We start from the raw sequence: 17837 nt of genomic DNA, 5'->3' as shown, positions 1-17837 counted from the left end.
TTAAGTATTAGGATTCACTCCTGCCTACTGTGAACCTATTTTCTGGTGTCTTTCAGTATTTTCGGGCAGATGCTTTAGCAGCATCTTTCCCAAGCCACTGTGGTGTTAAATAATGCACGCCCCACCCATGCAAGCACACAATGAGAAGTTTCCTGTGTGCCGTGGTACAAGAAAGCAGTTTTCTGTTGCAGAGAATAGTGGCCTTTCCTAAACCTCTAAGTATTTCTTTCCAATTTTCTCCTAGAAAGACACAAGGGATTGGCATCGGACAGGTTAAAACACGGCTGAAGTAAAAATGTTCTCGGATAGAATGTGCTGCTTCAAGAAAGAGGAATGTAACGTAATATAACTCACACATTTTTTAAATGGAGAATAAAATCTATACATATTTTCACCACAGTTAATATTATAATCCTGAGATGACTTAATTTTTTATTTATATGATAACAAAAGCTGAGTGGATTTTGTTGCTTGAGAAATAAAGTAAAAAATACTCATTCTTTGTCTTACTCAGAAGTAAAAATGTCCTTCACTTGGATACCATTAGACATTAATTTCTCCAAACTCATGACTTTCTTTTATCTATCCTTATTAAGTAGAAAAAAAATCCTAAATATGTGGCAATTTTAAAAAATTTAACTAAGCTTAATTTTTGACTCCCATGTGCCTTTTTTCATTACCTCTCAGATAAAACTAAGACTTTAACCAAACATTTGTGTGTATTATTTTTTTTTTTTTTTTTTTTTTTTTTTTTTTGTGGTACGCGGGCCTCTCACTGTTGTGGCCTCTCCCGTTGCGGAGCACAGGCTCCGGATGCACAGGCTCAGCAGCCATGGCTCACGGGCCCAGCCGCTCCGCGGCATATGGGATCCTCCCAGACCGGGGCACGAACCCGTATCCCCTGCATCGGCAGGCGGACTCTCAACCACTGCGCCACCAGGGAGGCCCTTGTGTGTATTATTGATATGTATAGAAGAGAAGTACTTTCAAACTTTAAAAACACTGCTACCAAATTATTTACTGTCAGTTTTTTTTTCTTTTAAAAAAAGTGGCTGAATTACTTCTAATTGTGGCAAAATTCTCATCTGCACACACCTGTAACTGCTTTTTTAAAAAAAATCTCTGATGCCGTCTGTGCCCCTTTATTACTTATGTAAGAATTTTAGTGTAGATTTTATAGAATATGCTCTATAATGAGCTTGGCTATTAGGGTTCTTTGAATATTATTATTATGCAGATTGTTTGAATTTAACTGATCAGGTTTCCTTCTAGAATTTGAAGATATAGATTAGACCAAATACTGAAGAAAAAGAAGCCCAATATAATTATTCAAATAGCATCACTGGAGGAGACATTCATTCCTGCTTTTTGCATGCTAGTCTGTCTACCTTTTCCTACTTTGTCCTCTTCTGCCTTCGTATTCTCAATAGCTTCCATTCCTCTGTTAAGTGCTTTTTATTATTATTCTTGAAAACTTAATAGTTTAAGTAAACATTTATTTTAATAAACAACAGATTTAAATAATATGCTTCCATCCACCAGGGCAAAGAGGGGGTTGCTGTTTTTGTAGGACTGTGTCTTTTGAAATTCTGATGTAGAATGCATTTCTCTTCCCCCTTCTCACTAACCTCACCCAACTCCCAGAGCTTAGGGCCCTGGCTGCCCTCTGCCTTTCCCAGAATATTCAGCCTTTTTGTGTAGTCCCCAAGGAAAGCAAGGGAAGAGACTTGGCAAGGTGATGAATGTGGGGAGAGGAGACCCCACTCACCCTGACTGTCCCAGGGCACTGTAAAGTGAAGGTCAATTAGCCTGACCACTTAACACTTCATCACACAGAGCCGGCCTTCTGGAACTTAGAAAACCCAAAGTAAATCTTTTTTTTTTTTTTTTTTTTTATCTTTGGCTACTCTGGGTCTTCATTGCTGCGCATGGCTTTCTCTAGTTTCAGAGAGCGGGGGCCACTCTTCCTGTGGTGTGTGGGCTTCTCATTGCGGTGGCTTCTCTTGTTGTGTAGCACGGGCTCTAGGCACACGGGCTTCAGTAGTTGTGGCACGCGGGCTCAGTAGTTGTGGCTCACGGGCTCTAGAGTGCAGGCTCAGTAGTTGTGGCGCACGGGCTTAGTTGCTCCGCGGCATGTGGGATCTTCGCAGACCAGGGCTCGAACCCATGTCCCCTGCATTGGCAGGTGGATTCTTAAGAACTGCGCCACCAGGGAAGTCCTGAAAACCCAAAGCAAATCTTAAGAACTGACTACAAAAGGTGAGGACTTTTATGAAGAAGGTAATGACAAACAGTTATCTCTACTAAGGAAAGAGGTAGGGGCAATAGGCATAAATATTATAAAGACAAGTTGGGGCATGGCTTAAAAATCAACTTCCAGGGGCTTCCCTGGTGGCGCAGTGGTTGAGAGTCCGCCTGCCGATGCAGGGGACACGGGTTCGTGCCCCGGTCCGGGAAGATCCCACATGCCGCGGAGTGGCTGGGCCCGTGAGCCATGGCCGCTGAGCCTGCGCGTCCGGAGACTGTGCTCCGCAACAGGAGAGGCCACAGCAGTGAGAGGCCCGCGTACCGCAAAAAAAAAAAAAATCAACTTCCATATGGTAAACCCCAGCAGTCTAGGGAAGCTGTCATACATCTGACCCTGGAGAGAAGGAGAGCCCTTGGAGAGCTTGGGCACATCCTTCCCTGGAGACAGAAGTTAAAGTGGACGGCCTCCTCAGGTCCCCCTCTTCACCCCCCACACACTCACACACCTACTGTCAAGAAAGATATTGCATCTGGCTTTTCTAATTTACAAAATGGCCCATTTGGGATAGAGGCTTGATTTAACTGGAAATAGGTCACCCTGTTTTAATTTCACTGAAGATCGTCCTCTTTTCTTTCCTCTGGTTGAGTCCTCAGTAACGATGCAGATCCCATTGAAGGTGAATAATAATATGCTCCTAAAGTTGAAAAATTCAAAATACTTTGTTTTTAAAATTGTGTTTTAATCTGTCCCTTGAGCTCTAGGTACCACCTGCTCTGGCAGGGAAAAGGTAGCATACTGGGAGTTAGAGATAATCCTAGTGGTTGAAGATCTACTTTCTATAAATGTAAAAGGAGATTTTTAACTTCTTGGGAAGCTGATTTTAGCATGGCCACACCACTGTCGTTGACCCAACCACAATAAAAAAGGTAAATATATTAATAAATAAATTCAGCTAAGTGGCAACAAAGAGAAACCATAATCCAGGAATGCCATAAAATTAAACAATAGAAATGGAATCTAGTGCCTTTAAGATGATTTATAATCAAATATGCTCCTTCTTGCCCACAAATCACATGTTAAAATTTGATTTTCCTGAGGATTCTTGACCTGTTTCCCTACCATGTTTCCTAGCCCAGCCAGACAAGCTTTCACCAACTCCCTCTCCTTCTCCAGAAGATGCTTTCAGTCTGTCTTTTCTCTTCCATTCCTCTTTTCCTCCTCTTCCTCACTCTAGTGTCAGAAATAAAGGGTTTGGAAAGTTTTCTGATCTCAGTGGTATAATTTGGAATGGGAAATACGGTTTCAACTTTGGAATTGTGGACGCGGGCGTTTTTCTTTCATTTCGTCTCCTCCTATCAAATTCTTCTTTTCCATTTGGTTGTAATTTCCACCAAGTTGTAGATTTGAGACAGCGAGCCGGGCAAAATACCAGAGATGACGTGAGGAAAAAAATGCTGGGACAGGGTTTTTCTATGCCCAAGGATTTTGTTTTGTGATGGTTGCATTGTTTTTACCCACACAAGCTGTGTTTAGTTGGCAAATCCCCACTAATTAAGAACTTATATGCCAACCTCCTTAGATTTTTTTATTTCCATGCATATGTGTCTTCAATAGTTCTCAATTTCTTTTCCTGCATTTGTGAGTGTGTTGAAATACGTCACTAAATATTTACCCTCTGGATCACGGCTTATGTTGCTAAACATTAGACTATCACTTAGGAAGGCAGGTAATGTCTGATGTCAAGTGAAAATGTTCACATGAGATCAGCAAGTGCTGCTCTTTTCTGCTACTGGGACCGAGTCTGTTCCCACGTTATACCTCATTTGTTCAGTCCATTTGAAAAAAAAATAAATGTGTCTACTATGTACCAGGCATAGTTCTAGGTGCTGAGACTTCTGCAGAGCAATCAGATAAAAATCCCTGCCCTCATGAATTTTACATCCTAGTGGGCGGAGGGAGACAATATGCAAAATAAATACGTTGCACACTGAATTGGAGAGAGACCAGTGCTATGGAGAAAAACAGAGCAGTGATGGGGGTGGTAGCAAGTGCTAGGAGATAGGGGCAAGTTTCAGTTAGAAACAGAATGGTCAGATGAGAATGGTCAGGTGATGTTAAGCGCAGAGCTGGAGAGGGGAGTGAACCCCTCTGTAAGCAGTATTGTTGGTTTTCCGCTGACAAGGAACCTCAGCTGGTCTCCCCACACAAGAGCTCTCATAGCTGGTTCATGTCAGTATTACACTCATGTAGGCTATTTGTGTAGTTTTAAAATGGTTCTTCCTGCCTTCGCTTCTGTATCATTTCCTTTCTGTTGGCCTTTTGTCAACGTGTCTGGTACTACTTCCTGCATCCGAAAGCGTTTTGGCTCCTTCAGAGACAAAGTCCAGCCAGGTGTGTTTTCATGTGTTTCTCTCTAGAAGTTAGTTTTGCAGATCTCCAGCAGAAGAGCAGTTCTATATTCTGATCTCTATTATCATACACTTATTTCTGCTGGTTATGTGAGTAAGAAGGATCTTTGACAGTTCAGAAACCAAGATGGTGAAAGGAGAACAGCCAAGAGTATAGATAAGTATTTACAGCTTTTCTAATCAAAGGAGACCAGAAACTGTGGTGTGCCCAAGCACTTTGATGAAAGGCTGTCGGATATTTCGTGTATATTCCTTGCGGCATATTCCGTTGGATACAAGGCTTCCCACAGTGCTTCGCAGCATGCCCCGTGCCTCCGTTTTCCCTTCAGGAGTAGTCAAATTCCTTTCTACTGTGGGTGTCCAGTTATATTCAGGGAACCATCCTTATCCTGGCAAAATCTTGGTTTGGGGCTCTTTGGGGGTTGGAAACCTTTTGTGTTGATTCTGGGAGTCCTGAAATCCAGATGTCTTCAACAGGTCACTTGTGACAGGTTGTAATATTGTCATAATTTTAAATTACTGCTAATGAGTAAACTTAATTTACCATATAAATTAACAATACTAACAAAGACTTACTCTCACCCACTACAATAATTATCATGAAATTAGAGTGAAAATTAGAATGAAATGTCTTTTATTTCCACTTTGGAGAATAAAAATGTCAGCTCAGGAAATTTCATTTAGTCAACATATATCACTTGATTAAAACAAATGTTTTTTCCTTGCCAAAAGTCCAAAATTTAAGGTTAAAAAAAAAGTAAAATCCAAAATGATGTTTTCTCCCTGCTTGTTTCAATACTCCACATGACTGATTATTTTGAAGGGTTAAAGGAACATTTTCAAAAGCTATTCAAAATAAAATTCTTTTTAACTGATTTTAACTGAAAAGTTTAATATGATTTTTTTGAAAAAATATGGAACACTTCACAAATTGATGTGTCATCCTTGCTCAGGGACCAAACCAATCTTCTGTATCGTTCCAATATTAGTGCTGCTGAAGTGAGCACTCTACAATTTTTATGTCTCTCTCTCTCTCTCTCACACACACACACACACACACACACACACACACACACACACACACACACGCCAGGAAAGTGTTAAACTTGCTTCAGATTAGGTAACATCAACTTATCAGATAAGGCAGAAATCTTGAAATCCGAGCTTTCTGATTCACCGATTTTATTGGATGACCTTGGGCAAGTCATTTAAACCCTCAGCTTTGGTTTCCTTATCTTAAAGCCAGACAAATCCATTCCTTCCCTATGCTGATGTCTTAGGGATGCAGTTAAAGAAAAGCAGACAATGTGCCAACATTTTTAGCTCCTGAGAGAAGAGCTGCATTTAATCCCATCAATGGGTATCATTCTCTACTCTGGTTCTTTAGGAAGACAGTCTATGAAAGTCTAGCAGATAATGCTGGCTAATTAGGTATGTCACACCTACACTGTTTAACTAATGCATGGAGCTCCAATTGAAGGTGACACTCTTGTACAGCAGCTGCTTTTACAAGCTTGATCTGTTTATTAATCATGCTCTTTAGAGAACTTACCTAGAAGGCACAGAGTTGGAAAATGGGTGTGTCATGTTTGTAACTATACTCCAATATGTGTAAATAGCAGAATTTTCTGGAGAAAAGTTGACATGCTTTTTTAGAAGTTGGTGATTTGGTGGGGGAGAAAGAAGACCATCATTTATATTTGGAAAAGAGTGTTTCCTTTAGAAAATGTGGAATTGTTGATTCTGTAAACAGGTCCCAGGCCAAGTTAAAATGTTATATGTAAACCAAGCTTCCATAGCACAGCTTTTTGAAAACTCAAGGTCAAGGGTTGTGGTTGTTTAACGGGTGAAAAGGTCATGGGTTTTTCATTCTGGCAAACTTCCTACCTGAGCCTTGGTTTTTAAAAATCTATAGAATGGGAATAATACTACTTCCTGCCTAGGGTCATATTGAACCGTAACTAATTTTTTTTTGGAAAGAGCATTTCCATTGGGAATTAAGAGGATGTGGACACCTTACCAAATATTTAGAAAATTAGGTAGTGAGTTTTAGCTCAGCTTTGGTTCACTCCTTTGGGATACAAGCCAGAAATTCTTTAAGGTGATAAATGGAACTATGTTTTATGTTGTAATTTTTCCCTCCCTTATTCTTTCATAAGCCCTCTGCTTTCTCTGTTACCCTCTTCCAATTCTCATTTTCTGGCCTGAACTTTCACATTTTGAAACCTCCTCTGAATTAATTCACTCACCAGGCCCTCAGACACCCACACGCGAATACCAACAGACATTTCTTAAAATAATAGAGACTACCTCTAGCTTTTTTCCCCATTCCATGGCAAACACATTTTAGTTCTGAAGAAAATACTCTGAACCCCATACAAAGTTTTTAATGAAAAATTCTAATTATTTCATTCCTGGATATTAACAGTATGTAGGGAAGGAAATACTTTTCTTCTATACACTTAAGTTCTGTAACTGAAGCCTGTGAATTAAACTGGCAAAAGACAGATATCAGGAGGAAAAGGTATACACATTTTATGGATATTTCATTTTTCCAAAATAAAATATATATTTTATTAAACTCCATTGATTTACTATTTTGAATTTTACATGCATAGGGACTTCACAGAAAAGAAGAGGCCATTAAACCCAAGACCACAGGTTATGGAGAATTGACTAGACAAAGGAAAAGGGAGTTTGGACTCCAAGGGGCAATAAATTGTGGGAAGGGGACCAGGATATGTATGGTCGATAAGTGTGGCTTAGTAAGGTTTGTTATGCATACAGGAGAGTGGGGCACCTTTACAAATGGGACATGTGTGCCCTGCTTTCAGGCAGATGGCATAGGGAGAGGGCTCTTCCTCATCTGCTGCTTCTCAATTGCCTTCAGCTCAAAATAATCCTTATATCAAAGTGGCTTATTTGGGGGTGGCATATTTTGACCCCCTTCAAGTATAATAGTTGGGAAAACACATTCTATCCTAGTAAGACTATTCTATTTAATATAGACTCTAATAAGACTATATATATATATATATATATATATATATTCAGATATAGTCATGGCTGAAGTCATGAACAGGCAGGACTATGTAAGTATGTATTCCTTCAGCTGCCCCCACTTTGAAACCCAGCAAGCTACCTCTTCTTTGTTTCTTGCAGTAATTTAATTTTTAATACAATTTTTAAAGGTTACTTTCCATTTAGTGATTTCAAAATATTGGCTCTATTCCCCGTGTTGTACAACACATCCTTGAGCCTATCTCACCCGTGGTAGTTTGTACCTCTCACTCCCCCACCTCTATCGCCCTCCTGCCCCCACTGGTAACCACTAGTTTGTTCTCTATATCTGTGAGTCTCCCAGCAAGCTACCTCGCTGTACAACATACCTTCTTCTAATTTGTTTTCTTTGCATGCTGAACCTGTGATTACTTTATTGATCTACAAATAGGCCCCTCACTGTACACCCTCTATAGCGATGAGGGTTGGTTATAGTCATGTCAAGGTCACAACATGGACTTCTACCCATATTCATAACACAATGCCTCTAGCGAATAAACCAATGATTGATTTGCATTTGCAGATTATTATATGTTTTTCCGTTTTGGTTTTTCTGTCTGACAGCGGCAGCGTGCAGGGTCAAAGACAGCCGGCCCCCCATGTCAGTGGTCTAGGATGGCAAGTGAAGCCACCAACATCCCAAGTCCTGTGGTGCGCCAGATTGACAAGCAGTTTCTGATTTGCAGTATATGCCTGGAAAGGTACAAGAATCCCAAGGTTCTCCCCTGTCTGCACACTTTCTGCGAGAGGTAAGCCTCCTCTGTGCTCAGAGAAGGGGGTTTTACAGACTGACCTCCTACAACCTGCCAAAGGGTTCTTTCCAGAATTCTACAGTTACCTCTGGGAGACAATAAATCTTTTGTGCTTCTGATAGACATCTAGAAACGCAATCATGAGTTGCCAAGAATGTACTTTATTTCAAAGAACTATTCTAAGCGGGAGAAAGCAATCCAATCGCTATGATTTATTTCCGCAGGAGATGGAGCTTAAATATTTTAAGATTCAAACATTTTTTAAATTTTCCCATTGTTCCTTGTGAAACAGTTTTTGCCAACCATAGATCCCTCATGGCGGATCTTTGGTGAGGGCCAATGAAAAAGCTATCATTTTCAGGACTTCCCTGGCTGTCCATTGGTTAAGACTTTGTCTTCCAATGCAGGGGGTGCCGGTTCGATCCCTCGTTGGGGAGTTAAGATCCCACATGCCTCGTGGCCAAAAAACCAAACATAAAACAGAAGCAATATTGTAACAAATTCAATAAAGACTTTAAAAAATGGCCCATATCAAAAAAATCTTAAAAAAAAAACTATCATTTTCTCCCATATAACAAATCAGGTAAAATACCTACATATATGAGGAGTTAGTTGAAAGGAGGGAGCTTTCTTCCACAGAAGACACATACTAATGGCATATTTGAACATTATGATGTTTTGGATAAAGAAAAAAAACTATATATATTAAATGACTATAAATCACCTGAATATACAATTTGCTACATATGAAAACACACTTCTTTTTTTTTGTAAACTAAAATGATTTATTATTATTTTTTATTTTTGAAAACACACTTCTTTTAAAAAAATTTCTTGAATAGTTTTTTACATTGAATTAATCAGTTTTCAAAACATATTTTTACCCTCTCGTTCAACTTACCCCATCAGCAATTAAGCATAAAAAGATGTTGTTGGTAATTAGTTTATCTGTGGTCTAATTTTAGTATTTCCCTAGTAAGTTTACATATTTTTCTTAAAGGCAAATATGTTAATTGTGTTTTATTAATTTTCTTTTATTAATTAATACACATAGTTAAAACTTTTTACATCCTATCATAGAACAGGAAATTGGTATTTCCAGTGACTTCAAATCAATGGTAATTACATTTACCATCCAGTTTAAGGTACATTTGTTATCTCATTGAACGTGCTTTGAGTTGATTTACCTTGGAAGGTCTCAACTGCAACAGAATAACTACATCTTTGGTGGTGATGGATGGATGGAGAAGGTGGATTTGTTACTGGTGGTTGTGGTGTTTTGTTTGTTTTGCTTTCTTTGTTTTGGGTTGTTGTGGGGTTGTGTGTGTGTGTGTGTGTACAGCTTTTTGTTTGTTTTAAGTGGTGGTATATAGGGCACTGATACTTTGTACTTTGTTCATAATTTTATACCTTGGCTTACGTAATTTAAAATTCATATTCCAAAATGGCGACATGGAGAGTGATTTTTTTCCCCCTCACTCAATGGATGTAGCTAAAGCATGACCAGCAGCTTTAACTGTCCATGGGTCCCTGGGCTCACATGGTAAGGGCATTACTTGAGAGGGAGTAGTCGACATAGCCGGGCACTCTTTATACCCGACACTGAGAGCCACTCAGCTTGAGCTTAGCAGGGCGGCCCCATTCACCAGTGTTCAGTGTCTCGTCAGGCTGTTTTTGGCTCCCGTTTCCGTGCTCTTGCGGGTGAGAAGCGGCACTTCCGGGCTGCCCGGGGTTGGCCTCCTGCCCTCTCAATTAGGTCTAGCCCACGCCACTTCTACTCCCCATCCAGTAGCTACTGCTGGCGATTTTCAGGATCCCGCCATGGCAAGTCCCTAGGGAATGCTAATATGTTGAAATTGTTTTAGCATCGTGTGCATTGAACTGATTTCCTTTTGAAGGTGCTGGCAACTTTCCCTAAAATGGGAAAATTCGGTTTATGCAGAGACAAAACTTCACGGCTGGTCATGGAGAGACCCAGGACCCTGTATCTCCATCTCCTGCTGGGCACAAACACCGGCTGCTCAGTGGACAGCCGCTCTCTTACTCTCATTTGTCCTAAAATGCCATCAGTGGGGCTTGGAGGACACAGACACAGTCCCCGGCCTTATGAAGCTTCCAGCCAAGTGCAGGAGCCAGTTATTAAACACCTACTCACTCAGATTAATGTGAGATTAAGCCAGTGACAAGGGCCATATACCAGAAGTACACAGGCAACCACGTAATAGGGGAATTTGCTCTAATCGGGGAAGGCTTCCCTGCAGAAGTGATGAATAGGCAGAAATCCCAAGGATGAGGAAAAATTAATTTAGCAAAGGGGAGTGAGCAGAAGAAAAGAATTTCAGGTATGTACAAAGGTGTAGAGTGAGAGGGCCTGTAACACTTTGGAAGAACTTAGATAGGCCCAAATGTGCAGCAAATGAGGGGGAAAGCCAGAAAATAAATAGGTCCAGACCATATAGGTGGGTGATCCATATTACCACATATGGATTCTTGTCTTCACTGTAAGAACAGTGGAAGCCATGGAAGGGTTTCATCTTAGATGTGAGGGGGAGGAGATTTAAATGGTTGGCTTTGCATTTGGGAAAGGTCGCTCTGGTTGCAGTATGGAGAAGGGTGAGGCGGGGTACAAGCTGGATGGCATTATACCAGGGGTAGGGCAACTGCAGATATCTAAGCAAGGGTGTCTTCATACAGATGAAGAGACCTGGGGAGGCTGGAACCATATTGAGGAATTTCCAGGCGTTGGTGATGGGTTGCATGTGGACAGTGAAGACCAGTGTGGGAATGACTGTTTTTAGAATGACTCATAGTTCTGGTTTGCTTAGATGAAGGGATGGAGGTGCAGTTCACTGATGGGTGGAGGACACAGCGTGCGGGAATATCATGGGTTTGGTTTTGAACATGTTGAGTTTTAGGACCTGTGAGACCTCTAAGAGGAGATGTCAAGAGAGCAGATGGTGTACAGTTATGGGGCTCAGAGGAGGCATCCGTGGGAAGAAACATACATATGAGAGTGTTATGCTTATCATGCATTATAATATAATATAATACCCAGGGAAAGAAGAGGGCTTACGATAAGCCTTGATTAACTCCAAACTCTATTGACTCAGTAGAAAAGAGAGCAGGCAGAAGGGGAACCAGGTGAGTGTGGTATCGGAAACCAAGGAAAGAGAAAGTGTCATAAAAAGGTGGGGTGGGGAGGCAGTGCTCAAGCTTGATGAATGACACAATCAAAAAATGTGTTTTAGATGTTGCTAGTGACCTTAGCAAAAGCTGTTTCATCTCTGGTATTGATTCAGTGCTATCTACTGTGTGACATAGGGAAGGTCACTTAACCTCCTTGATGTCAGTTTCCCCATCTACAAAATAAGAGAAATGGGGCGAAATCAGAAGTTTTCAAATTTGTTGGAGAAACTGGGAAACGTTGTAGTGATGTCAAGCTTAGATTCTGGTGCCAAATTGCCTGGGTTTGAGCAACCACTCTGCCTCTGACGGCCTAAGTCCCTTGGGCAAGTAACTTACCCTCTCTCTGCCTGTCTTTCCTCATACATTTAAAAGTGATCACAGGATGACTGGAAGTAAAGTTGACCCCTGAACAACACGGGTTTGAACTGCATGGGTTTACTTACGTGCGGATTCTTTTCAGGAGTCAGTATTACAGGATGACAAGACCTGCGGTTGGTTGAATCTGCAGGTGTAAAACCCCGGATGTGGAGGAGCTGGGTAATTGGAGGGCTGGCTCTGAGTTATACGTGGATTTTCGGATTTTCCACTGCACCAAGGGTCGGCGCCCCTAACTCGCGCGTTGTTCAAGGGTCAACTGTATTAGCCATACATTTCGCTAATTAAATGAATTAAGTTGATGGCTCTTGAGAGGCTCTTAAGAAGATATGGTGTTGGTGGGAATCTGGGTGTTCCATCCCTGTTTCAAACAAACATTTCCACTTCGATGTGTTTTTAACATCTGAAATCTGCTTATGATTTTGTATGTAAAAAGAGTTTCAGCGCTAATAGAAAACGTGACATGTTTCTTCCAATTCGTGTAAAAGTCCACAAATTCGTGAACGCCATACTAGGCATTCTAGGCCAGTGCTTCTCAATCTTAAATGTGCATACACATCGCCTGGGAATCTGATTCATCAGGCCTGGAGTGGGTCCCGTGAGTCTGCGTTTCTTCCAAGCTCCCCGTTGAGGCCAGTGATGCTCACCTGTGGACCACACTTTGCCTGTGTGGCAAAGCTCGAGGAAACAGTACCAAAGTCAATGAGATTATCTGATCAGTTGGCTGGTGCAATGTGAGGTGACCTACTGACTTCAGAACTAATCTTTTCCTAGTGAAGCAGACCACAACGGAAGTTATGCAAAGTAGCCCTGTAGTCACCGAGAACCTGTCTGGTAGCCCCTGCAGGAGCCCCACTGTGCTGACCGCCCCGCTTCTGTTTCTGCGACAGGTGCCTGCAGAACTACATTCCCGCCCACAGTCTAACCCTCTCCTGCCCCGTGTGCCGCCAGACCTCCATCCTGCCCGAGAAGGGGGTGGCCGCGCTCCAGAACAACTTCTTCATCACAAACCTGATGGACGTGCTGCAGCGAACTCCAGGCAACAATGCTGAGGAGTCCTCCATCCTGGAGACAGTCACCGCTGTGGCTGCGGGGAAGCCTCTCTCTTGCCCAAACCACGATGGGAATGTAAGTGAGCGGATTGCAGGCACTGCCTGGCTGAGGGGCTGCTTGATTTGGGGAGGCTTTGGTCAATCAGAGGGTATATACACTGAAACAGAACTCCACCTGGAAAATGAGTGATTGAAAACACTTTTTACCTGTCCTCAGACTATTTTGCCTGCCTCCTTTCTCTGACCCAATTTATTTAAATAATAAGATCAATCTTCATTGTGCCAACTTAGCACAAATTGTTGGTTTCCCCAAGAGAGCAAACTGACAACTCTTTGCGAGCTGGGCATACTTTGACCCACAAACATCTGTGTAATAAATTATGGAGAAAGATTTAATAGTAGATAAGTTCTGCAAATTGAGAATGATTATTAAAATGTTATTTACAGTGTTTTATTTTTCTTGTGAGGGAAAGTTTTCTCATGCTCCATTAGACCCTATTCCTTAATCATAAATACTCTGAAGTTATGTGAATCCCTGATCAGAGATTATAGCCTGTAGATTCCAGACATACTTCCTGCTGCCAGCAAACACAGTAACCATTATAAACTCGGGAGGACCGGTGTGTACCATCAAACGATGGATTCACTGCAGCTATGTGGCCTGAAGAGGCAGCATTGCATAGCAGCTCACTGCCAGCTTTGGAGTCAGACTGCCTGATTCAAATCCTGCTCTTCAAACTCATTTCCTGTGTCAGCTTTGGGAAATTTACTAAACTCTCTGTCTCACTTCCTCATCTGCAGAAAGAACAGTCTCCCATACAGGATTATTTGGAGAATTAAATATTTTAGTCATAGAATTAAATATTTGGAGAATTAAATATTTTAGTCATTATTTGGAGAATTAAATATTTTAGTCATAGAAAGCATACTGTAAGCTCTCTATAAATATTAGCTATTAAAATTATTTCTAATTAGTGGCTTATTTCATTTTTTTCTTTATGTAGTGGCCACTTCAAAAGTGTTTGAAACTGCTATAATCAAACCACTGAAGTAACATGAGGTTCTTAGGGCAAGGCAATAATTATTAGCCGTAACTAATAACTGTTGATCTACCTCTTATAGACCCACTGTGCTGCAGCCCCACTGGCCTCCTAGAACTTGCCAAGTGGTTTCCCACCTTCGGCCCTGGTTGCTGTCTGTTCCTCATGCCTGGAATGCTCTTCGTTCCCTCTTTATGTGGCTAGCTCATTCTCATCCTCCATGTCTCAGCTCAAATTTCTACACCAGGCAGTCCTCTCTAGCTCACTCTCTAGGGCAGACCGCCTCTGACACCCGGTTTCCTGCCATCATACCATGTCTTGATTTCCTTCATGACATTTGCCATGTTCTGCCTGCCTCCAGCTGTGTATCTGCTGGCTTTCCTTGTAGAAAGTGAGCTCCAAGAGAGAGGGACCATGTTCATCATTATACCCCTAGCACTCAGCACAGCATCTTACACATGGAAGTGTACATATAAACAGAGACCAACCAAATGAGGAAAAGCAAAGGCTATTTACTCAGCACTTGCTGTAACAAGGAGTCAGACCATCACTTGTGTTTCGTCAGAGACTCAGAGTCAGGCAGAGGAGCGGGACAGCTCTGTAGTGGAAAAAAGGGGAGGCTTCAGCTATGCCCTGATTGGGAGTGGTTGGCATGGGGAAGCTGGGGGCCAACTAATTAGAAGGGGGACATCCTATGTAACTTCTTAGGGGTGCAGATTTGGCTTTCTCTGGTCAGTCCTAAGTTGGAAGAGGGACAAAAATTATAGGAGCTGTTAATTATCAAGTCCTAGCCATTTGGGGTCAATTGGTACAGAAGTTATTATTTAGCTTTTTGGATTGTTAACAGAGATAGCAGTCTGACTTAGAGCAGGCTGGCTTCCTGGTTTGTTTCATTGTGGATAAGGGGGTTGGTTTCTTGGGCAGGTTGTGGGTCAGAGTTTTATTTTTGTATGGTCCGTGTGCATTTTTTTTTTTTTTTTGTGGTACGTGGGCCTCTCACTGTTGTGGCCTCTCCCGTTGCGGAGCACAGGCTCCGGACGCGCAGGCTCAGCGGTCGTGGCTCATGGGCCTAGCCGCTCCGCGGCATGTGGGATCTTCCCGGACCGGGGCACGAACCCGTGTCCCCTGCATCGGCAGGTGGACTCTCAACCACTGCGCCACCAGGGAAGCCCCCGTGTGCATTTTTATATTCAGTCTCTCAAAAGTCAGTAGTACATATTTTTAAACAAATGGCCAGACACCATGCTAGGCGTCTCACACACAACTCTGTGTAAATTCGTAATGGTTACCTTCATTTTCTAGATAAAGAAACTGAGACTTGAACAGTTTAAGTAACATAGCTAGTTGACACATCATAAAAGCTAGACCAGGAGGAAATAGCATCCTGAGCGTTTTGCTAGCCAAAACAATAGAGACATCGTGGATTACATATCCTTAATTATTTAATCGAAAGCACACCAGGCTATCGATAACTGTAGATTTTCTGCGCACTGTACTCCAAGGGAGAGTTACCATGTAAGTTTTGCAAAAGGAACTTTAAAGGGTGCCCTCTTATGATGGCTTCTCACACTGGCTCTTAGTGAATGCTAAGGCTGTCTCCCCCTGGGGCTCACATTCTAAATACTCGTCTGGGAAGGCATTTCCATCAGGTACCTGAGTCCCCTTCAAGAGTAGTCCAGGTGGAGCTCTCTGGAGATCTGACTTGATAGGGGAGTAAAGTTTTAGAAACTTTAGGAGATCTACTATAGACACTGGTCCAAATTTGGGGTGTAAAGGACAGTCATGTGGGATGAGAAATAACGGCAACTGGAAAGATTACATCAGTAAGTAAAGGCAGGAGCGTCGTGGAATTCAGGGATGAGCTGCAGCCCAGCACAGCTGGAGCACGGAGATGCCCAGTGGTGGTGGGAACAGAGGCGGGCCGGAGAATACAGGATGAGTCTAGAAAAGTAGAGGGGAGAAACTGTGACGAGCTAAGAATGTCATAGAGGAAAGGTTTGACCTAAATTCCATAAGCAGTGGAGAAGCATTAAAACCTTTTAAACAGGAGATGGGTATGTTAATGGCATTGTGGAGGAAGAGCATAGCAGAGACGGGAGGCTGCACCACCAGTTGAGTTTAGTACTGAGTTGTCCAAATGCGAGATGATAAGGGGTAGAACAAGAAAAGCATCCATGGACTTGGAGAGGGAAGGATGAATTTCAGAGAAGAGAGTATTCTTTCACTCGAGAATCTGCCTCCCACTAAGAAAAAGGCATATACGAAAATCTGTTCAACTAAGCTATTAAGACTGTGAGAATTTGAGCGATTCAAATTGATCATATAATAGGTCATTTTAAAAAAATCACTGTATTTTTCCATTGTGTAGACCAAGTTCCTGCACCACAATGCAATAAAATTACACTAGTAACATATGTTTCAGAAGAAACCCCAAATCTTTTTTAAAAGTTTGTAATTATTTAATCAAAGAAAAAATAGCAAAATTAGACTATTTACAAAATATCGAAAGTGTAAGCTTTATCTATTAAATGTATAAGATAAAGTCATTATCTATACTCAGGAAATTTTATTTGTTTAAGTATTTTATTTAAAAAGAGTTCATTTCAAGAAGTTAGGAAAAGAACATTAAAATAAATATATGGCACACGAAAAAAAGAAAATAGTAACGATAACCTTGGAGAGTTTGAAAATAATGAAACAGGGCTTCCCTGGTGGCGCAGTGGTTGAGAGTCTGCCTGCCAATGCAGGGGACACGGGTTCGTGCCCCGGTCCGGCAAGATCCCACATGCCGCGGAGCGGCTGGGCCCGTGAGCCATGGCCGCTGGGCCTACGCGTCCGGAGCCTGTGCTCCTCAACGGGAGAGGCCACAACAGCGAGAGGCCCGCATACCGCAAAAAAAAAAGAAACAATTGTGTTGATGAATAAATCCAAGAGCTGAATTTTTTTAATTAATGAAATAATCTGACATCTGATAAAGCACCAAAGGATAAATATAAATAAATCAAATTGGGACTAATAAAGAGATATCAGTATAGATAAAAAGAAGATTTTAAAATTAGTAGATCAATTCTCTGTGCTAAAGGCTAATATAGTGAAAGTTTGAATGAAGTGGATGATTATCTAGGAAACTACAAATGATCAAGAAAACCCAAATAGACCTATAATCTTGAAGAAAACTGGTGAAAGTTCATTTAAAACTGAATGCCTTCAAACCTGTATAAAACAGATATGATTCCTAGTATCTATACTTCTGGATCATAAGAAAAGATAGGAAGCTACCAAATTCACCTATGATATACTCATTAACTCTGACACCAAAATCTAGTGAAGACAGAACAAGAAGAAAACTATGAATCATTCCGTTTATGAAAGTAGCTGTAAAATTCTTATTTATAATACCTGAGCAGGGACTTCCTTGGTGGTCCAGTGGGTGGGACTTCACTCTCCCAAGGTAGGGGACCCAGTTTTGATCCCTGATCGGGAAACTAGATCCCGCGTGAATACCGAAACTAAGAGTCCGCATTCCGCAAAGAAGATCCCGCGTGCTGCAAGAAAGACACGGCGCAGCCAAAATAAATAATTTTTAAAAAAATAAATAAATAAAATAAAATACCCCAGCAAACTTTTACCGTGTAAGAGCACTTACTTACTAATTAAGAAAAATATTGAATATCACAAAAGAAAATGAGCCTAGAACTTGAAAAATTCACAAATCT

General features: G+C 41.5%; 1 protein-coding gene across 5 annotated transcripts in view; it reads left to right on the top strand.

The window, feature by feature from the left end:
- Window positions 1-8316: 8316 nt before the first annotated feature.
- Window positions 8317-17837, top strand: part of TRIM2 (tripartite motif containing 2) — a gene marked incomplete at its 3' end in the record, with an annotated part of 52587 nt that continues 43066 nt past the window's right edge. For 4 of the 5 annotated variants that reach the window (XM_079698143.1, XM_079698142.1, XM_079698141.1 and 1 more), the window contains exons 1-2: window positions 8317-8465; window positions 12920-13157. In XM_079698143.1, coding sequence (XP_079554269.1) covers window positions 8332-8465; window positions 12920-13157 — 372 coding nt within the window. In that variant the 5' untranslated portion in view covers window positions 8317-8331. Of the gene's footprint in view, window positions 8466-12919; window positions 13187-17837 lie in introns of all 5 variants that reach the window. The other variant, XM_079698139.1, reaches the window with a different exon arrangement.

The sequence above is a fragment of the Hyperoodon ampullatus genome, assembly GCF_949752795.1.
Source record: "Hyperoodon ampullatus genome assembly, chromosome: 1".
Lineage (NCBI taxonomy): Eukaryota > Metazoa > Chordata > Mammalia > Artiodactyla > Ziphiidae > Hyperoodon > Hyperoodon ampullatus.
This window is presented reverse-complemented; position numbering and strand designations above follow the sequence as displayed.